At 45.1% G+C, this 19942-nt stretch overlaps 1 protein-coding gene across 3 annotated transcripts in view; it reads left to right on the plus strand.

Moving 5' to 3' along the window:
* The window catches only part of LOC135911477 (gastric triacylglycerol lipase-like), a 78260-nt gene that overhangs the window by 56706 nt on the left and 1612 nt on the right, over positions 1-19942 (plus strand). Inside the window, exons 1-8 of one of the 3 annotated variants that reach the window (XM_065443782.2) lie at positions 623-888; positions 4210-4408; positions 6101-6215; positions 8931-9081; positions 11996-12088; positions 14543-14695; positions 17622-17693; positions 18743-18811. In XM_065443782.2, coding sequence (XP_065299854.2) covers positions 775-888; positions 4210-4408; positions 6101-6215; positions 8931-9081; positions 11996-12088; positions 14543-14695; positions 17622-17693; positions 18743-18811 — 966 coding nt within the window. In that variant the 5' untranslated portion in view covers positions 623-774. Of the gene's footprint in view, positions 1-618; positions 889-4209; positions 4409-6100; positions 6216-8930; positions 9082-11995; positions 12089-14542; positions 14696-17621; positions 17694-18742; positions 18812-19942 lie in introns of those variants that run through there. The other 2 variants (XM_065443785.2, XM_070528205.1) reach the window with 2 other exon arrangements.

Raw genomic sequence — 19942 nt, forward strand, 5'->3', positions numbered from 1 at the left:
AGTTCACATTGCACCTTATAGAGAAGAAAGAAAAGCAAGAGACAATAACGAAGAGGAAAGAAAAGCAAAAAAAAAACGAACTGCCCAGAAAGAAGGTGTTTCATCGCTTTCGAACCATAAAAGAAATGTGAAGAGAATTGTCCAATTAGGCGCACGGTAAAACGGACGCGCCGACGATGGGGAGGCCTCGGGAAAATACATGCACTATCGCGCTCGCTATGAGTTACAATGCCAAAGCGCGTGGCAAAGAGGGCGCGCTTTGTAACTCGCACCGTAGCGCGAATATTACGTCAAGAGTGTGTTCCACGCCCGTTCTGCCTTTGAAGAGCAGCCGCGCCGCACAATCGGCGAGGTTCCGTCAAGCACACCTAATGCTGAACCTAACTGTAGCGGGCTGTTGTCGGGCGCACAGAAATGATCCCATATGGGCCGTGTTTCCGTGCGACAACATGCGGGACACAGACACGCTTTTGTCTCCTTTATTTTCTTTTTGTTATTGTTTTCTTTTTTTGCTTTTTTGCCGCACTTGCGCGGACGCGCGCATAACGCTTTCCAGGCGCCAGCATCAGCGGTCGACGTGCGATAGTTCTCTCCTTTTGTTGGCGTTTTGCGTGTGGGGACGTTGACAACGGACACGCGCGTTTATAAGGGATGGTGCTTTTGCCAGATGCGTTAAGCATCGACGTGTAGAAACGAACGTGAAGTCCCTCACATGATGTCCTTCGCCTGAGTGAAGTTGATATCCGAAGAGTCTGCCTTCTTCTTTCCGAAGCCATGACCGGATTTCTCATCGCCGCGTTCTTGCTGGGGTCGCTGTCACTGCTGAATCCGTCGATGACTATCGGCTCCGCGGCCACCGAAGTAGCTGAACAGGCAAAGCTACCTCCGGTATGTTAACGGTGGAGGCTGTATTTCTCTAGTGGGCTGTTCCGTATCGATGGACGTTCCCTGCTAAGACTTATCCAGTTTTCTATGAACATCAGTTAAATATAGCCGGTGACGACGCAACAATAGAAATGTTACATGTACGATGTCCCACTCAAAAGCAAAATGTATTCTGTCCATAGATTCATGCAGTTTTGCATGTTAAAAACGTACCTTTTCTCTGTATAGACCTGTCTTTTTACGACTGCTTTTAGCATGTCGGGTGAACAGCTATATGTTAACATCTCCAGCACATCACTAAAGCTTGTTTCTCTCTCTCGCGCGCTGGTTTTAGGACGAAACCTGAGCGTCATAGCAAATTGGAGTTCACCCTTATGTAATCGATTTACCTCAAAATAATGAGCTGTTACTTTCCGATCGGGCTAGCATTAATAGCAGAGCAATGTCATTAGGTTGTGAGAGGACTTCAGCTAAGCGAGCCGCCGTGGTTGCTCAGTGGCTATGGTGTTGGGCTGCTGAGCATGAGGTCGCGGGATCGAATCCCGGCCACGGCGGCCGCATTTCGATGGGGGCGAAATGCGAAAACACCCGTGTGCTTAGATTTAGGTGCACGTTAAAGAACCCCAGGTGGTCAAAATTTCCGGAGTCCTCTACTACGGCGTGCCTCATAATCAGAAAGTGGTTTTGGCACGTAAAACCCCAAATATTAAATATATATACTTCAGCTAAGCGGCTATAGTAGGATACAACTTAAAAAAACATCAGTTGGCAGCCAAGGCACACGGACCGCGCAATTACTACGCCAGCCAATCACAGAAGCAAACAAAATCGTCGTCATGCGACCATTTCAAAATGGCTTCGTACTTGATAGCTCCGGAGTGTCGCTGTTCCTGAAGCGTCTTTTCATCGGCGGAAACGATGAGGGGCACAACAGACATGGGCAAAGTGTATGGAATCTGAGCATTTCACTCTACAAAAGTCCGCGGTACGGTTAATCTCACTGCTAACCCCGTTTTACTCATAAAACTTCACTGCCAATGGAAGTTAAACTTGACATTAAACAGTATTTCAGTTCAATAAAGAATTAGGCTTTCACTGTTCCGCTATAATAGACGAGTGAAAGCGTAGGAAATTACGCGCTTATAATTTTATTTTTTTAATACTTTATAATTTATACTTCTTTTTTTATTAGAGCTACTCCTCATCATGGTAGTTTTCTTCAATTTCTACCTCCGATTTTGCCCCCATTTTCCATCTAGCGCAACGCTGAGCAGCAAGCTTAAAGTCAGCAATTCAAACCGGACAAAGCTTTCCCTCGGAATGAATCTCTCTCCTTTTCTCTTGCACTCTCCACTTTGAGAGAATTGGAGGTCGCTTGCTTGTCCTCACCGGAATTATTAAGCATCTTTGCCGTTACTAAAGCCCGGCAAAGAATTGCAGCCGAACAACGCGCTCTGGTGAGTAAGCATAATCAAGGTGCGGACAAAGCTACTCCTTCCGAATACTACTGCAATGTGCAGTGAACGCGTCGGAAAGGAAAACAAAACAAAATAAAAATCCAGAAAGACATACGAAAAGATGCGCACGTAATGTGTTTGGTCGGCATCAGCGCTAAGTAAACAACGCAGTAGGAATAAAACTGTTAAAAAAAAGAATTTTTGCATGTCGGCGTCTGGCTATTGAAATACGCCGACAAGCGTATATATAGAAAAGTAAGAAATGTGTAGCTTCTTTTGGGGCGAGTAGATTTTTGTAACCTTGTTGTGCGCGCACATTCTGCTCCTACAGTGACGCTTATATAGGGCAGCCCTCATAAGTGCTTGAAATCCTGCTGAAACTGCGGATCTTTCATAGTTAATGAGCCGCTGTTGCTTTATACCACATCTGCGTCACTTATTTAGCATACGTTATCGCTGCCTTTCATTTTCCTTATGTGCCAGAATTTTCTACGCTCCAAAGCACATTGTTATATTTGCGCATGAAAACAATGCAGTGCTTCGCTGAAGAAAAAAAAAAACGCAGCATGTAAATAAATTGAACAAGAAAACAGGAGACTAGCACCGTACTGCTGTATCGTAGTCTATACTTTCCAACGACGCTGTTAGTTCGACTTGCAACTTTGCTCAAGCCCCCGTCACCCTTTTAACTCCTCACATCCTGTTCAAATTTCAGCAAGCTACAACGTTCAGTTCTAATATCGGCCGACAGCACCAAGTTTCGCACTTCCGGTGCTCACGGTTACGTTTTTTTCGAACGGTTCTATAGTCCCAGTGAAAGCTTGGCTGTAAAAGCAATTGCTGCCTATGGACCGCGTAGCTTTTGTGGTTTTTTGCAGTTGCAGCTGCAACGTGACAGCTGCAGTTGTCTGTAAGGTGAATGCGCGCAGATAGATATGAGCGTTGTATTCAACGCATGTGCGTGGTTCGGCCAGCTTATGTCCCAAAGAGGCCACATGATGCTGGATGCAGCTGTAGAGTTGTTGATTGCCGAGCCAATTGGTGTGCAAGGGCGTTCGAAATGTTGCTCTGAACGTGAAAGCGGGAGAGACACTTTCGAACGGCCGCTTCTCACTCTGTGTCTCTTTTGTCCCACGTTATAATGCTACATTTTAAACGCACTAATGTAAAGTATAATTAGGTCAAAGCGAGATCAAATTACGTGATTTACAGCTCCAAAGCCACTTCACGTGCTATGAGAGCTGCTATAGTGGAAGGGGGGGGGAATAATATTTCGACCAGCTAGAGCTTAATTTAGAAACACACGATCGTTTTTTGCGTCCCTTATATTTTGAGAATCGACACCAGCGATTTCGTGGAGAGCGCCAAAACGCCGTTGCCACTGGACCGTGGTGGTGGCTTCAGTATGTCTGAGTATTCTGGCTAAAAGCATTGGTGATAAAGGAAGCAGTTGGGTAATAAGGTGTCACAAAGCAAATCCTCTCTTACAGCAGCCGTCCTACAGTCGTACATACGAGCTCAGACAAATCATTGGTCGGGCTCAGCTCACACGTAAAAGGTAACCTTAAATTAAATTATGGGGTTTTACGTGCCAAAACCACTTTTTGAGTATGAGGGGTGCAGTAGTGGAGAACTACGGAAATTTAGACTACCTGGGGTTCCTTAACGTGCACCTAAATCTAAGTACACGGGTGTTTTCGCATTTCACCCAATCGAAATGCGGCCGCCATGGCCGGGATTCAATCCCGCGACCTCGTGCTCAGCAGCCCAACACCATAGCCACTGAGCAACCATGGCGGGTAAAAGGTAGCCTTCAAGAGTGTAATGATGCTGAATAACTGTTTGAAGTAAATAAAAAATCTCACAGGCGGAACTGATGCGGTACTTCGGCTACAACGTCGAAGTCCACAAGGTCACCACTGCGGACGGCTACATCCTAGAAGTGGACAGGATACTACCCAACTCGAAGGATAACAGAACGGAACAGCGGACGCCAATGCTGCTCGTGCATGGTCTCCTGGGAAACGCCGTATCCTGGGTGGCAAACCTACCTTCGCAAAGTCCAGGTGCGCATTTCATTCAACGATACAGGCGACCACGCTTGTATACGTTTATTCTTACATGGATTTTATGTAGAATAGCATCATCACCATCATCATGGTCATGATTATTATCATCTCATTTTACATACCTGCATACCTTGTAGCTCTCTTCTATCGACCTATATTTACCGTTGTTTTGCACCAGCTGTCATCATGCTATGTCTGCACATTTCCTGTTTCATCCCATGACCCAGTTCTTTGCCGTTCTCGGCTGCGCTTCCCCTCTCCATGCCCCACTCAGTAATGCTAATAAAGCATAGGTTATCTGTCCTACACATTAAATGGCCAACCCAAAAACCACCATTTCTTCTTGTCGACTTCAACCAGAATATGGGCTATACTTGTTTCACTTGCAGTCTTACCATGTCTTAGCGTTACGCCAATAATTTTATATTCCATCCCTCGTTGAGTGCTTGGTTAGGTTCTTCTCAACCTTCTTGGCAGACCTCCAAGCACCAATTCCTTATGTTAGTACCGGTAGAATGGAATGATTGTACACTTTTCATTTTAAGCGTAACGGTAAACTGTAGGTTATGACTTGTCATGCAAGTCGCGCCATATGTGCTCCAAGCGAGGTTCATCATGGGAAATACAAAGTGTTGTTGTGCAGAATCTGACGCAGCTGTCCCCACAACCTGCCGGCCCAGACTGTCACCCTGCGTGCGATGAAACAGCTGTACAAGGATTTGTCTAAACAACGTTCTCTTCGCATGGAATAAGTTTATGAGCTCTTGTTCTAACATAATGCTGTGGTATAACATTTTCCTGTGTGGCAAGCTTAGCCTGGTTTACCCTGCAATGCTTACCATCGAACTGCTTTGAGAATATCACAAGTCAGACGAACACTTCATGATGTATAAAATAGATACCAATGGGGAGTGCTGTCACGGCCTAACGCAGATCTAGCGGCATGCATAATTGGAAACGTTGATGATTATTTATGCGTTCAAAAGTGCATAACGAAATGAGGCATTCATTAACGTACACTACTCTACTGCTTTAAAGAACCTTCGTCCGACTACCACGCAACACAGCTAAACCACAAAGAGCAGTAAAAGAAGTCGCAGTTTTCTATCTTCAGGAAGCGACTCGCAGTCGCGGGAAAATATTATACCAGCAATTATTAATAATAATATTCGGGGTTTTACGTGCCAAAACCACTTTCTGATTATGAGGCACGCCGTAGTGGAGGACTCCGGAAATTTTGACCACCTGGGGTTCTTCAACGTGCACCTAAATCTAAGCACACGGGTGTTTTCGCATTTCGCCCACATCGAAATGCGGCCGCGGTGGCCGGGATTCGATCCCGCGACCTCGTGCTCAGCAGCCCAACACCATAGCCACTGAGCAACCACGGCGGGTATACCAGCAATTATTGCCCTGATATATTGAATGCTGTAGCGCAGTAGTTTCCTCTACCAAGTTTAATAAATGTTTTTTAGTAAATTATTAGGGGGTGCTTAAAAACTTGCAGTAGTTTTTGCAGAAGTTTACAGGTCTGGGATACGCAAATAAGGTAAAAAAAAACGTCAAACGTTGAAAATGTCACGCGTGTACTCAGTGCACAAGCAAACAAATTTTGATGTATATTCCTGCAGGCAAAGAAAGCTCTGTTTTAAAGAAAACCTGCTGGCTTCACTTCTCATCATTTTTCAGGCTTTCTCTTGGCTGACGACGGATTTGACGTATGGCTTTTAAACGAGAGAGGTGTGCCGCAGTCAAACTACCACGTTAATCTTACCACGAATGACCCGAAGTTCTGGAAATGGAGGCGAGTTTGTTATGTGGCACCTTTTTCGTTTTGTTTTATAATGTATGTCATTATTAAGATGGCCACAAAAACATTTCATAGTTTTTAAACAGTACTTTATTTTTTTTGTCTTTTCAATAAACGTTTGTGTATTTTTTTTTACTTCGGTCATGACTGAGTACAGGGTTGATGTGTTAGAATACAAGGGCCATTTAACGAAAATGATTCCAATCTGAGTTATTTGCAATCTTGTGACGTCAAATTTACGTAACCGCCAGCGCAAGCATCAGGCAGCGACATCCGGCGTTGTTTGAACGACCCAATCAATCGTTCTCCTCGCTAATAAGAGCTCAGTTTTGTTTGCTTAAAAAGCCATTGCTTACCTTGACAGTATTTTCTTACCTAATTGGCTGGCGACAGTCGAAGAGTGCGGATATATTCAGTGGGGTTTGGTGGCTCCGAGCTATCGCAGTGTAAGTAAACGACCGGTTGAGGAGGTCGGCACCAGGGTCCACGATTGGTTCACTTCTTGCTTAGCTTGCGGTGGCCGGTTGAAAATCGCGACGGCTTGCAACGGAAGGTTCAAAATACCGCTAGGGTGCATCCTCAGCAAAGAAGTGATGGCACAGCGATATCGCATACGTGTTGAAAGGGCCCGCCAACGTCATATACTGCCGCTCAAAAACTTCTGTTATACGCAGAGAACGTCAATCTACCTGGTTAAGACACGTTGGTGGGATAGTTGGTCTGAATCCAGGATAGAGTGTGTAAGCGCGACTGAAAGAGGACGTAGAAAGAAACAGATACAAAGAGACAGCGCTTTCTCTGTGTATCTGCTTCTTTCTACGTCCTCATTCAGTCGCGCTTACACGCTCTATCATGGATTCAATCTACTCGTCAGCTACTAGTAGTCAGCGCAAGAGCAATCGGCGGGCAGGCATCTTTTATTACCTTGGGACTTGGCAGTCACCGGCTATTCCAAAGAAAAAGACTTTTTCTTTTTATTCGGCATTATAATGCACGCTTAGTGTGCACACGTGACTTTGACATAGTGAGTTTTCGCGGTTCTGTGACGTTGCGTTACAGGCAAGTGAAATCGACGCACTCCAAACATTTTTGACGGACTGGACTAACGGCACAGGACTCATGACAAAAAATGGCGTAGAAACATTACTTTTTTTTTTCGTTCGGTCTCAAACGCATAATCAATGTACATTTCGGGTGTGGAGTTTTGACACTTTGCGTGCTGTTGCATGACAGACGGGCGAAGTGTGGATGAACCAAAACGTTTTTGACTAATCGTGGAGGGCTAGCGTCAAGGGGGTGGGGGGATAAACATTTATTGTAGAACCAGCACTTTATGATGGCAGGGCCATGGCCTCCCATGAGGGCACGTCGAGTCCTTTCCTCGCCACCGCCTCACGGGCGTGCGGGGTCGCCCAGGTTTGGTCGTCGAGGGTGGAGTCCTGCAGAGTGAAAAATGACGACATTTATTTGAGTGCGGCTAACCGAGAGCTTGAATCGACTTCGCAGATGTTGAGGTGAAAACGTTTTGATACGCTCAAAACTGCTTTATTTAACAACGCACTGATGCGTTGACGCTGCAATGGACATTTTCGAGGTATTCAAACGAAAAAAAAATTAAAGGGGAACTCGGCGATTGAGGCCTCTAATGACAGATGCATGCAGTTTTTGGAGCTGAGTTTACAATATGGAAGTTGTCACGCTTGGTGGGTGTGTTTGCTAGGGTCTATGAAGCCCATTATTGGCTTCTTGAATGATTTTAAAGAACCATATTGCCGTCTTTTGTTTTAATAACACTTTTGAAAACATCATGCATGTCCCAAGTAGGCGAAAGCTTCACCAGCCAAGCAGGGTCGCTCATAGAATCATGGTATCTTAAGGGCAGCGTGGCATTTTTATGTGCAAGAATCCTGAAAAAGTCAGATTAAGGCTACGGGTTCACTGTCTGAAACAATTGTTGCGAAAAGCTAGCCAATTTCTAATACCTGCATGGCCTTTTTAAGGAAGTATGGCCAAAGTTTGCTTTTTATGTCCTACCTTCGACAAGGAACAAGTTAGGCAGAATACTCGCTGCTGTGAACCGATCATTCCTGCACCAGATGGGTAAGCGTGTCCCCGGGCCCTCAGGGCTGCTGATAGAGTTACGCCATCCGAACGACAACGTGTCATTTCTGGGTAAAAGAATGCCGAAAAGAATGAAGACGAGAGCTGCGGGATCATTGCCTGAAACAAATGTTGCCAAGGGTTTGTCCGTTGCAAGCACTTCACACTTGAGCGGCCTGTCGCGTCACCCTAAAGAATCAGGGCCAAAGTCTGTTCTTAACGTCATAGTTACGGAAAAGAAGTTTGGCAGGACGTGCACTTCTGTGAAAAGGAGGGCCAGCGTTGCTACCATCGATGGATGTCGATGCAGCGTTCAGGGTGCCCCAACGTTCTCCTAGCACTCCGCTTCGTACATGAAGCGGACGAGAAGGTGAGCATTGAGACACTCTAGCAAGTATTGAGCAGAGTGAAACGGTGACTGCTTTCTAAAAGGATGTCACCGGCAGGAATGGTTGTGTTGGCGAGATCGGATGCTGTCTGAAATATCGGGTAGCGGAACCTAAACGCACTTTCCAGTTCAGATATTCAAGCAATCAGTAAGTGAATTACTCTATGAAATAAACCTGCGCCAAGCAAAGTATAGGATGACATCGCGTATTTGCAACGCAGTTTCGAGGAGGTTGGCACGTTCGACATACCTGCCACCATCGACTACATCCTGAACGTGACAGGATTCTCCAAGGTGGGCCTCCTAACCACGTCGCAGGGGACGACATCGTCACTGGTGCTATTGTCGATGCTACCAGAGTACAACGACAAGGTCCGTGAAAAGGGTCAATCATTCATCCTAGATAAAAAGAAAAAGCAAGGACAGGAAATTTAGTATTTCACTCTGAAAGGGCACGTCATCTGTCTCTGTCCAAAAGTTTGCGTATGTTGTGTCTGTTGTAAAGCACCATCAGGGTAGCCTTCTGCACAAGAATATAAGAAAAATTGCAATAACGGAGATGGAAGGAAATTCTATGAGAGTCCCTTTCAGCAGCATATGCTCAGGTACCAATAGTTAAACCAGCGTGCGCAAGTGACATTGGTTTACCATAAAATTGCAAAATGCGTTATAGTGATTCAGGCCAAACACTCATCTTCTATATTTGTTGGCTCTGGGCACCCTAATTGTTAGAGTTTACCGAATTGCGATATGTATTAATTTTTCATCGCGAGCAATGGAGTTTCAACTCCTGCGTTACTTTTCAATGTGAGTGATTACTAGGTGGCGCGCCACCTGTTGCACGACCGACGAGCCAATCGACGATCACTAAGGATCATGGCGTAAGCGGGAACCCATCGAAAAATACTGTCCGCTAGGTAAAAGGAAGGCGTAAATTGTACACCTTGTGAAAAATCGATATCCACTGGCAAACGGTATGCACAAAGGAGAATTCCGGCTCTGCTAGCTTTGCACGGCGAACCTGCGTGGGTGTGCCCACAGTCAGCGACCACTGACTGCAGGTCACGTCGCCGTGCGGCTGCCCGAAAACTTCGTCCTGAACTCATCCAGTCTACGGCAGGTGAATTTTGCCGTTCGCGACAAAAACCGTCATTGGCCGGAAGCCTATATAGGAAAGGCGAGTTGCCGTGCGTTTACCTATATTGCTCCCCTCCGTTCAGTACTCTTTCCTTAGGTTACGATGCTTACATTGTGGCTTCACTTAAAAAAATGGACTGAGGCAAGTAAACCAACAAAATAAAGAGCAAAGAAGATGCACTAATACAAGCAAGTAAAGTAGGACTTTTTTCCCATTTCTGGAATGTGCCACTTAGGCTACCTTGGAAACCCTCAAGCAAATGGCATGCTTGAAGACAAATCATAAGAAACCATCAAACACTGACACCAAGGACAACATGGAGGAAATTACTTGTGTTTAATAAATGAAAATAAAGAAACGATAAAATAATGAAAATGGATGAAAAAACAACTTGCCGCAGTGGGGACCGAACCCACAGCCTTTGCATTCAGCGTGCGATGCTCTACCAATTGAGCTACCGCGGCAACATTTGCCACCCACTTTTTTGGGTATTTAGGTTTCCTAGTAGAACCCTGGGAGTATTAGCCAGCGCCACCCCTCACAGACCTTGACGGCGGACGTGGAACGCCAATCTGCCGCAGGCGCCACGAGAACGTGATCTTTTTTGGGTGAAGGCGGCTGGTCAATAAACCCACACATGCTACCTGAATGCATCAATGTTGCATTCAGGTACTTATTTAAAGAGCAGATGGTTCCAGTGTATGTGTGGGGAAGGGCAGTGTCATCAATGCTTTCATATGCAGTAATTCTGCTTAAACTGCCCAAATATCATGAGCTTTCACTAAAATATTTTTCGCTGTGACATTACAAATTGCAGTCAGGGGAAAGATTAACTCAAAACCGAGTTCCTAATGCATCTTCGCAAAATACATGTGGTCAATAAATGAGCTAACACTTCCACTGCAACACTATGCCGATGCACAGCACTCGTGCTTGAAATAAACAATTATCTATTCAACCGTCCACAGCATATTTCTATAAAGAGGTATTCATAGAGGGTGCATGGGAAAACATCAAAGGGATGCGCAGAATATGGTGCGGCATCGTTGCTAGCAACGCTACACTTTTGTCACAACCCGTAAAATTCAGTGCGAAATATAAGCAATTAGGTAGTAACGCAAGGAAAAGCGTAAGGGATGTTAATTGTTAGCTTGACTAAAATGTTGAGAAGAAATGAAAATAAGAGTAAACAATAAGAAGCAATAAAATGTGAAAAAGCAATAAAAATGAAGATTAACTTGGACGAAAAAAATCTTAGAGCACTCTCAAGCTTCGCCTTTAGGACTGGAGTGCGATAGCATTCAAAGATCGCTTACTGTTTCTCAGGCTTCTCTGCAACAGCAGCTTATGTAGCCGGAATGTTTACCGAGAACGGCTGGTGACGAATGCTGTGCACAAATGCGAGCTTTCTGTAGAAACGACGCCCCTTGCATGGGCCGATACCGGAGGTACTGCACAGCCGCGCCAGAAAGTTTCATAACTTCCAGGTTTCTGTTATGGCTTCGCACTTTTAATAATTCAGTCTGAGAAGAATTAACAGAGGAGGCTTGAGCTGCCGGTGTTTTGTTTCATGATATTTGTTTGTGGGCTGTCATGCTCAAAATGCCGAGGAATGACTTTGTCAGGAATGTAAGACATGGAGTGAGCAACCTTACTTATAGTAAAACTCTTGCTTGGGCTAGTTGGTTCATGCTTGAATCTGTAAAGAACAAGGCGCAATAGACCGGTCCTGTAGTTAGTAGTAGAATGGCGTGTGAATGTAACCCGCATATATCGCATGTCATATAGCGATGCATGGCATATACACACACATAAATATATTCAGAAAATTTTCGCACACGGACAACTCCACCGACAGCGGATTTTCTGCGACACGGCGCCATTAATGCTATCGCATTCATAACCTGCCGCAGCACTCAAACCTACATCCTCTGCATTATGCGTGCGGTGCTTTAGCATTAAGCTATAAATTAACCTGGTGCTGTGGCCATACTCCCATAACTTTCTTGGGTGTTTGTATGTGTGTACAGGCTCTTGCCCTGGGAGTGTTTGCCACTGCACACTGACGGCCATGGCGGCGCATTTTGAAAATCCTTTACACTGCAGGCGACATGTATTACGGGAACTTAGGAGTCAATTATTTCTCAGGTGAACATCTTCGTCGGCTATGCTTCCGTGGGAAACCTGACGTACTTCACCTCGCCGGTGAGGCTGCTCATTCCGTTCGCTGAAGAAGTCAAGGTACGAACCTTCACCTTGAATTTCTATATCTCCACGCATCTAATCGATAGCCGTACTATTGACACCCTCTTGGCAGCACTGAGTGTAGTGCTTTCTTTATAATCGGGTTTTTCTAGCTTATCCGTATGCATGTCGCTATATGCTCAATGCCGTATTACCAGACGTACGCGTACTAGTGTTCCTGTATATGCTCCCGAGCATACACAGGATCACTAACGCGTACGGGTTGGTATCGCCATCTGGTGGCGTTGGGTTTAACCGGGAAGAAAAGAGCGCGAGAGCCAAGTTTATTGTACTTCGCGTCAGGTGCAAAGTTTTGGCAGTGACGTAATCTTTAACATGCAGCCTATTTCTGCTTCCATTTTTCTTCGACAAGAACGCACATTTCACACAATAACAGGGCGCATAAATTGTGGTTGCAAAAAAGCGTTACAAGATGTCGCAACCAGCGCTGTTGCTGTACCGTGCCTCGATGCCAAACAGGTGGCGCTGGCACCGAGACAGGTAGCATCGAGTTTGATGCGAGCGAATCCGTTACAAGCATGTGTAGTGGTACAAGGTAGATAGAGAAGTTTTGAGGAAGAGAAACAAGAATAAGGAGATGCATACGAAAATTCTATAATGAAAAGCATGCACAGCATACCTGATTAACCTAAGCCGGCTAGGTGAATACTTGTCATCGCGCTGTTTTTAAAGGGTGGGCGGGGCAATAAATCATTATCATCATCAACAACTATGTTGCGGCAGTTCACGTCTCCAGTAACCTAATATTTCGTGAAGGGTAATACGTTTACGAACAAACTAAAGCTGTCTTCATTATGCGCTAGAATAGCTCGACCGAGTTCTGCGAGAAGGCCGTGTCAAAATGGGTTGCTAGCAGGTTTTGAGGCTCAGGTTGCATCATCGTGACAACGAGAATGATTGCGGCTTTTTTGTGCAGAAATACTCTGACAGGACAGCCAAGCGTTGACACTGCCTGATGAACCTGTTTCTATTTCACGTATGCACTCTTTCTCTCTGATGTGAATTCTCATTAATGGGAAGGTGTAGCTAGGACCCAACTCCAATGCCCCATATCCAAGAATGTGTAAAACACAGAACTGCATTTCTGAGAACACCACTGGGGTGATTATTGATGAAATTCCTTGCATATGAGGGAAAACGATAACTTGCATGGAATCACTGTAGCAAAGTTTTTTATAAAAGCTGCCTGTAATTGGTAAGTTTGAAAGAAAGAAAAGTTGAAGCGCTAAGTTTACAAATGTGTAGCGTCGCACCAAAAACATATATGGATGTTAACTGCATCTGTTAGAGCATTTAAAACGGACAAACTTGTTCTTTTTATTATTATTATTTCCGCCTCTCAGGGATCGCTGGAATGTATTCAAGAGTTTTGCAAAAATCATGTTCTCGTACTAGTAGCATATTTGACAGGAGTGTAAATATACAATTTTCTCCCACTTTAGATGTATCATTAAATGCCGTTTTCAGAATTGTGATATCGTTTTTCATGGCTGCGTTACAGATATGCAAACTTGATAGCCTTGTTCTTGTAAATTTTGGAATCCTTTACAATATTAATTAAGAAATTGAAGTTTTAGATAATAATATTCGCTTCCGTAGGTCCTAGGTTTTAAATTTCTTTTTAATTTGTGACAAGCTTCATCAAATTCAGTGCAGTGGTTGCCGAGAAAACGATTTCTCCTTTCTGATGTATACAGATAAGATATTCCAAGCTAAAGCTTCCTCTCAAGACTCCATCGCAAAAGTTGCCTTACGTGAACCCGACAAACTTGGCTAGAGTCGGCTTGTCGGCCCGAAAAACGGTCGTCGAGCTGGTGCAAATTATAGTTTGTCAGGCCAAGCGAGCATTGAGGCGAATTTCTGCCACCAACCTGCAAGGTGCGCATTGGATAACCCGCTTGGCCAGCGACGTAAACACAATCGGATTTGGCTGTGCAGCTCGTCATATGATTCGATTAGGTTATTGTCGGGTTCATGCAAACGAATCTGTGCAGTTAGCAGCACGAGGCAGAGAGAGAGATAGACAAAAGGATAGGAACGACAGAAAGGTTAGCCAGTGTAAGTACCGGCTGGCTACCTTGTGCTGGGGAAAGTGGTGAAGGGAATAAAAAGTGAAAGGAAAAAATAATCGAGAAAACTTACTGACCGGATTTGAGAGAAAATAAACGGACCCTTCACTTTTGTGTTGTTCGTGCTTCGCGGGCCTGTCTTACCCGCGTATTCAGAAACGAATCTTGAAGCCGCACGCTTGACGTGATCTAAGTGACACCTGTCGTGAAGGCGCCGAAGAAAATGCAATGAAGGTCATGGGCACTTTCACACCGGGCGTCATTAAAATCAAGTCAATAGGCGTGGCCTTCAAGCTGAGATGCATTTTCGCACAGGGGGGTTGGAGCCGGCTCTTCTTCATGAGATATTACCCTCCTGCAGGGGGTCAACGACTTCATCACGCGTGGTGGGTTCCTGGTGACGAACCCCGTGCAACAAGCAACGCTCGCCACGACTTGCGACAGCGTGATTCGTGAAATCTGCTACGCGCCACTGGCCATCCTTTTCGGAAAGAATCCCAAACAGCACAACAGCGTAAGGACAGCCTAATACATTAGTGGCGCTTACAGCAGACGAGCGATGATGTATATGGGCGTTGTACGTGTATGAGTGGTTAGTGTAGGTCCGCTTACAACATGAATGCTGGACAATATATATATATATATATATATATATATATATATATATATATATATATATATATATATATATATATATATATATAGTTACCAAAGAAGGCTCCTGAACTAGGTGAAAGAATCCCATATATTCATACCAGCAAAAGCAACAAACCATGATGATATTGATGGCATCTCCTCAGGTCTAGCTATATTTTTGATTGCAAAAGGTTGTAGACTACACCGTACTGCATTGTGCTGTTAAGGATCCGAGGGTAATACTTAAGATTTTCGAGAGTATTTAGTGTGCCACAACGGCTCAAATACGAGCGAGTACTTTGAAATCCATGACGCCACCCTGGGATGTACGGGCGCTGGTCTATACGCACGAAATTAAAGAAATTCAGGAAATTTTAGCCTTCATTCTTTCTACTAGTTATTGCAATAACTCTCTTCCAACAAAATGAGCGAATGTACAATTTAAAAACAGTATACTTTATTAGTATAGGCTCCCAAGCCTGGGTCAGGCGGTGCTATGGGAGCTACATTAGCAGCGCCGCTTGAGTGTGCAAATGAAAAAAAAATTGGCTAGTGTGTGTGTGCTGTTGCGTTGGCGTGCGGTGTACGGAACTACTGGATGCAAGACTGGATCTCCCACGCATTTGTTCGCACAAGCATGTCGTTCTGTGCCACAACGGCCTCGAAAACACGAAGGGTCGACACCGGTCGCTTGTGAAGTTCTACGGATTTCCGGGCAGGTATGCATAGCGCAGGAAAGAAAGGAGGCAAGAGTGCAGCACTACTCTTGTGGGAATGGTCGAGTAAGTCGCGGTTGTTCTCTTTCGCTTGTGAAATGTTTATCCGCTTCAGTACATGGTAAACTTGAAGTCAGTCGATGGGGGCTATCGCGTGTAACCCTGGCTCATTATTAAACGGGACACTGCAGGCTTGTAGCCTCAGCTGGGCGCCACCACTGACCGCAGGAAGCTTTGTGCAGGTGCGGTGAGTGGCGTCATGTGATGCGATATCAATGCATGTCAAAAGTAAAAGGAAATGAAACAAGCAAAAGTTTTGTCAGAAACTGAAAATAATAAACGGGAAGAGACTCGCATGGAAAGCTGCTTCACAATTATACGAAGGGAATCGCTTCAGGTGACACGACTGTGACCTATCTGAGGTCCCTAAATGTACGGCGATTTTGTACCCTCCTGACAAAAGCACTTTGGGTCACCGGCAAGTCTGATCCAGATCGGGTTCTTCTACACAGGCACTTTCGACCTCAATTTTGCGTTACCGGGATCCAATCAATTGCGATCGTAGGCTGTCGTTTACACTGTCATACTGAGCACAGCTCAACCAACGCAATCCGGATTATTTGACCATGAAACAACAACCATCCTTGGCCGCTGCTTCACTGCGAAATTTTTCGATCACGATCGAAAAAGTTTATTCAGATCGGGCTTGATCGCGATCGAAAGTGCGCTTGTTGCACCTGTATGAAGGAACGGCTGAAAGCCAAAGTGATTCAAAGGGCCACTGCCCTCCTCTCGCAGCACAACTCGCTGAGTCAAAATGTCAATGTCATTGCGTCACTCAAACAGTGCACGTTGAAGTAGAGCTGCAGAGAAATTCTCGTCGTCACGGGCAAACTCTCATGATTGAGCGACAAGGTGAAGTAACAGCGCTACCGCGAATATTTACAAGCAGTCAGGAAAATTTGGAGGACGCTTAAGCTTCGCCCTTAAAAACTAAACTCCGATGAGAGCGATCTTGTGCCCGACAGCGACGAGCGACGGCTTCGAGCGACGGATCAGGCTGTCGCTCAGGCCGGTTGTGTCAAAAGTGGATTTTATGGTTATCATCGTTAATAGACTGATACTGTAGCTCGCAACGCTGATACGCTATTTTGAAAGCGAGTGCCAGTCTGTAGTAAAAACTTGCCAAATAAAGTGCCTGAGTGCTCCTTCGGTCATGAAATTGAGAAAGTTGCTACCTTCTTCCTGAATGTTCAAAATACATTGCGGAAAGGAAGAATGTTAGCAAAAAACTACGAGGTTTCTACAAGCGCCCCCTTTACAATGCAAGAAGTTGCTGTGATCGTGGCCACCAGGTCATCTATATAGTCAAAGGCAAACATATATTTGAAATACCTTTTAGTGGGCACACAGATGGACCTTTATGACAAAAGTAACACTGTTCATATGTATATGAAGTGATGCGCTTGGGCTTTCTACTGTTGACGGAACTGGTATGGAGGCGTGTGCTTAGACACACCATTCATTATTGCGAGAAGGAATCTGGAGCCAAGATTTAGGGACTACAAAGGGTATACAGTAGATCCTCGTTAACTCGAACTCTGATATCTCGGAATATAGGCAGAATGAAATGTTTTTTCCGGCCTTGGTGTGAACCCATGTGCTTTTTGCACAAGACTCCGGGCATCTCGAAATCTCGAGCTCAAAAATATTAGAAAAGGGGCAAGGGGGCAGTATCGGCAACGTCACAATGCCACTCACTTTTTTACTGGGCGACAGCTTGCTGCCAAATCAGACGACTATATTATATGGATATCAGTGAAATCTCCGTGGCTTAGTCGCTTTCTTTATCTGTATAACTTTATATCATTTATTATTGTGTCATTATCATGTATTCGTTTAGCTTTTATGCAGCATAACATGAGAAATACGGAGTAGCCGATGTACTTTTACCTCAGTTTCTCCACAGCAACTCAGGTATAATGCGACACAAAAGACTTCCGTAGAGGCATCTTGAAACCGTGGGAAGCGTTCTCTGAGACTTGTATACTTTTAGCGAACGGATGTCGTATACTTTCACCCACGCAGACGAGGGTGCCTGTCTACGTGGCAAACTTACCAGTGGGCTCCTCCAGCCAAAACCTGCTTCACTACGCCCAGGTAAGTCAACAGCTACAGGCGGTGTCCAAATTCATCCCCGAGCCACCGCGCCTTCAATGTCACGGAAACAGATCTCAGACGCGATGCCTTCGCATGTTGCATACGCCGGAAACGATTCCGGAGCCGGAAAAACGTCATGGTTCGTGTGTTTCGGATACCGCCTACCGCTCACATCTGATAACGCGTATGTGTCAGCTTAACTCTTATTATAGTGTTATTCCTATATAGAGTGTGGCTTACGCTGTCACGTGGTCGGTACTCTCGTGACGTCACACAGAGCTCGGTATCAAACCCGTGATCCCGTGCTCAGTAGCAGAGCGCCATAGCTACTGAGCTACCGCTTCGGGTCGTGACGTCAGCTTAGCTACACCTTTATTGAGCGAAAATTAGGGCCACTTGCCAATTTCCAATAAAAATTTTGACGTTTCGGGTTCCGTGCTGAAACTTGGTTCGCTTTGACGCCGACCTCTCGTCGTGTTATCGCAGTCCACAAAAGGCATGGCCACCTAGAAAAAGAAATAGTTTCACTGAAATAAGCGCAAAATAATCGTGGAAATCTTACCTCAGTTGATTCGGTCCCCATTTCCTGCCTTTGAACATTGTGCGAAGATAGAAAGTGCATGTTATATACATTATTTGATTGAATAATTTATTCATGCAACCAGGAAAGGTCTAAACCAAATGTTATGAAATTAAGAGCGCCTGTGAAGAACCTGAATTTGAAAGCGTTGGATGTGAGGAAACCTTTCTTCTATATTCACCGGGAAGTTGCATCCAAAGCACCGCCGCAGGAGAATCAAGCAGGCACAACCTAACAGAAAAAGTTGAATTTTAACGCAATAGCAAAGGAGCAGCAAAAAAAAACTATCTTTTTACCCGCCGTGGTGGTTTAGTGTCTATGTCATTGTGCTGCTAAGCCCAATGTCCCGGGATCGAATCCTGGCAGCGTAGGCCTCATTTAGATGAGGGCGAAATGCACAGACGCTGCCAGTAAGGTCTTCCCTCACTGACAGCTTTATTTATTTATTTTCTTTCTTTGTTTGTTTCAGGTTTACCGGGCCAAGAATCTTGTTAGATTCGATTACGGAAAGGAAGAGAACATGGCGAAATATGGACAGGTACATGCTCAAGTGAACGAATATGCTGCGCAGTTATTCCCCAAGTACTGCACTATCATGCGGGCTAATGCGAATAGCACTTAAATAATTGTAGTTGTAGTGCTAATAAGTACTACTACTAGTCGCTACTACTACTACTAGTCGCTCATGCCCGGGGGGCATGAGCGACTCTTAATGGAGTCTGCACTAAGCTGGTTTTCGTAGGGGCAAAAACCGAGAAGAATTAAGTTCACTATAAGGGCAATAATTGTTGCTTGTCGACGCCTTCGGACCAGCAGATGAATAGAACGTGCTCATTGCAGTTGTACTTTCGCGCATGCCCTCCGCAATCTCAGAGGCCATGTTCCGCGTGCTTGAGTTGACGGCAGCGTCGCAAGACGGCGCCATGAGCACTGCTGCACTAGAGTTACTCTATAGGAACCTGTGCTGTAACACTGCGCTGTATTGCGGTTTCTCGACCTCTGCGTGGCCTCCGAGAAGCACGTCATCGACGTATCCTACGCTGCACTGCGCTGCAATGTTGACAGGGTGAACGTTCACAAATGTAATTCTGTGCTGTAAATCAGAAACCTTGGACGGGTTGGAGATTAGTAAAACACGTTGTGGGGCTAGTTGGTGCATAGTTTTCAATAGATGAAGCGCCAAAAGTGACGGCACACAAGAAGAAATCTGTCTGTATTTCTTCTTGAGTGCCGTCACTTTTGGCGCTTCATCTATTGAAAGTTGGAGATTAAACTGAGGTCATTGGGCTGACTGGCTCTGGTGGCCCACGGTAAGAATATGGTATGAATATATTTGATATGAATATGCCGTTTGAAGCGGGGCAGTCGCACAAGCCAGCAAACTCGTTCTAGCAGTAGTGTAGCGCCATTGTAATTTATTTATATATTTAGAAGAATACTGCCGGCCTGAGTACCCGGCATTAGGCAGTGGTAGGCGTAGAAAGCAAACGTGACATTACAGCATTTCATACATAGGACTGTAACAAACATATCACTGTAATCAAATCACAATGAGGACAAACCAGCATACAACTAGCCAGGAATAATTCTTAATAGTTTTACTAAGTAATTATTAAGCGACGCCACTACTATGTCATCTGACCATGACGTATTATGCTGTGATTGTGGC

The sequence above is a fragment of the Dermacentor albipictus genome, chromosome 10 (genome assembly GCF_038994185.2).
Source record: "Dermacentor albipictus isolate Rhodes 1998 colony chromosome 10, USDA_Dalb.pri_finalv2, whole genome shotgun sequence".
Classification (NCBI taxonomy): Eukaryota; Metazoa; Arthropoda; class Arachnida; order Ixodida; family Ixodidae; genus Dermacentor; species Dermacentor albipictus.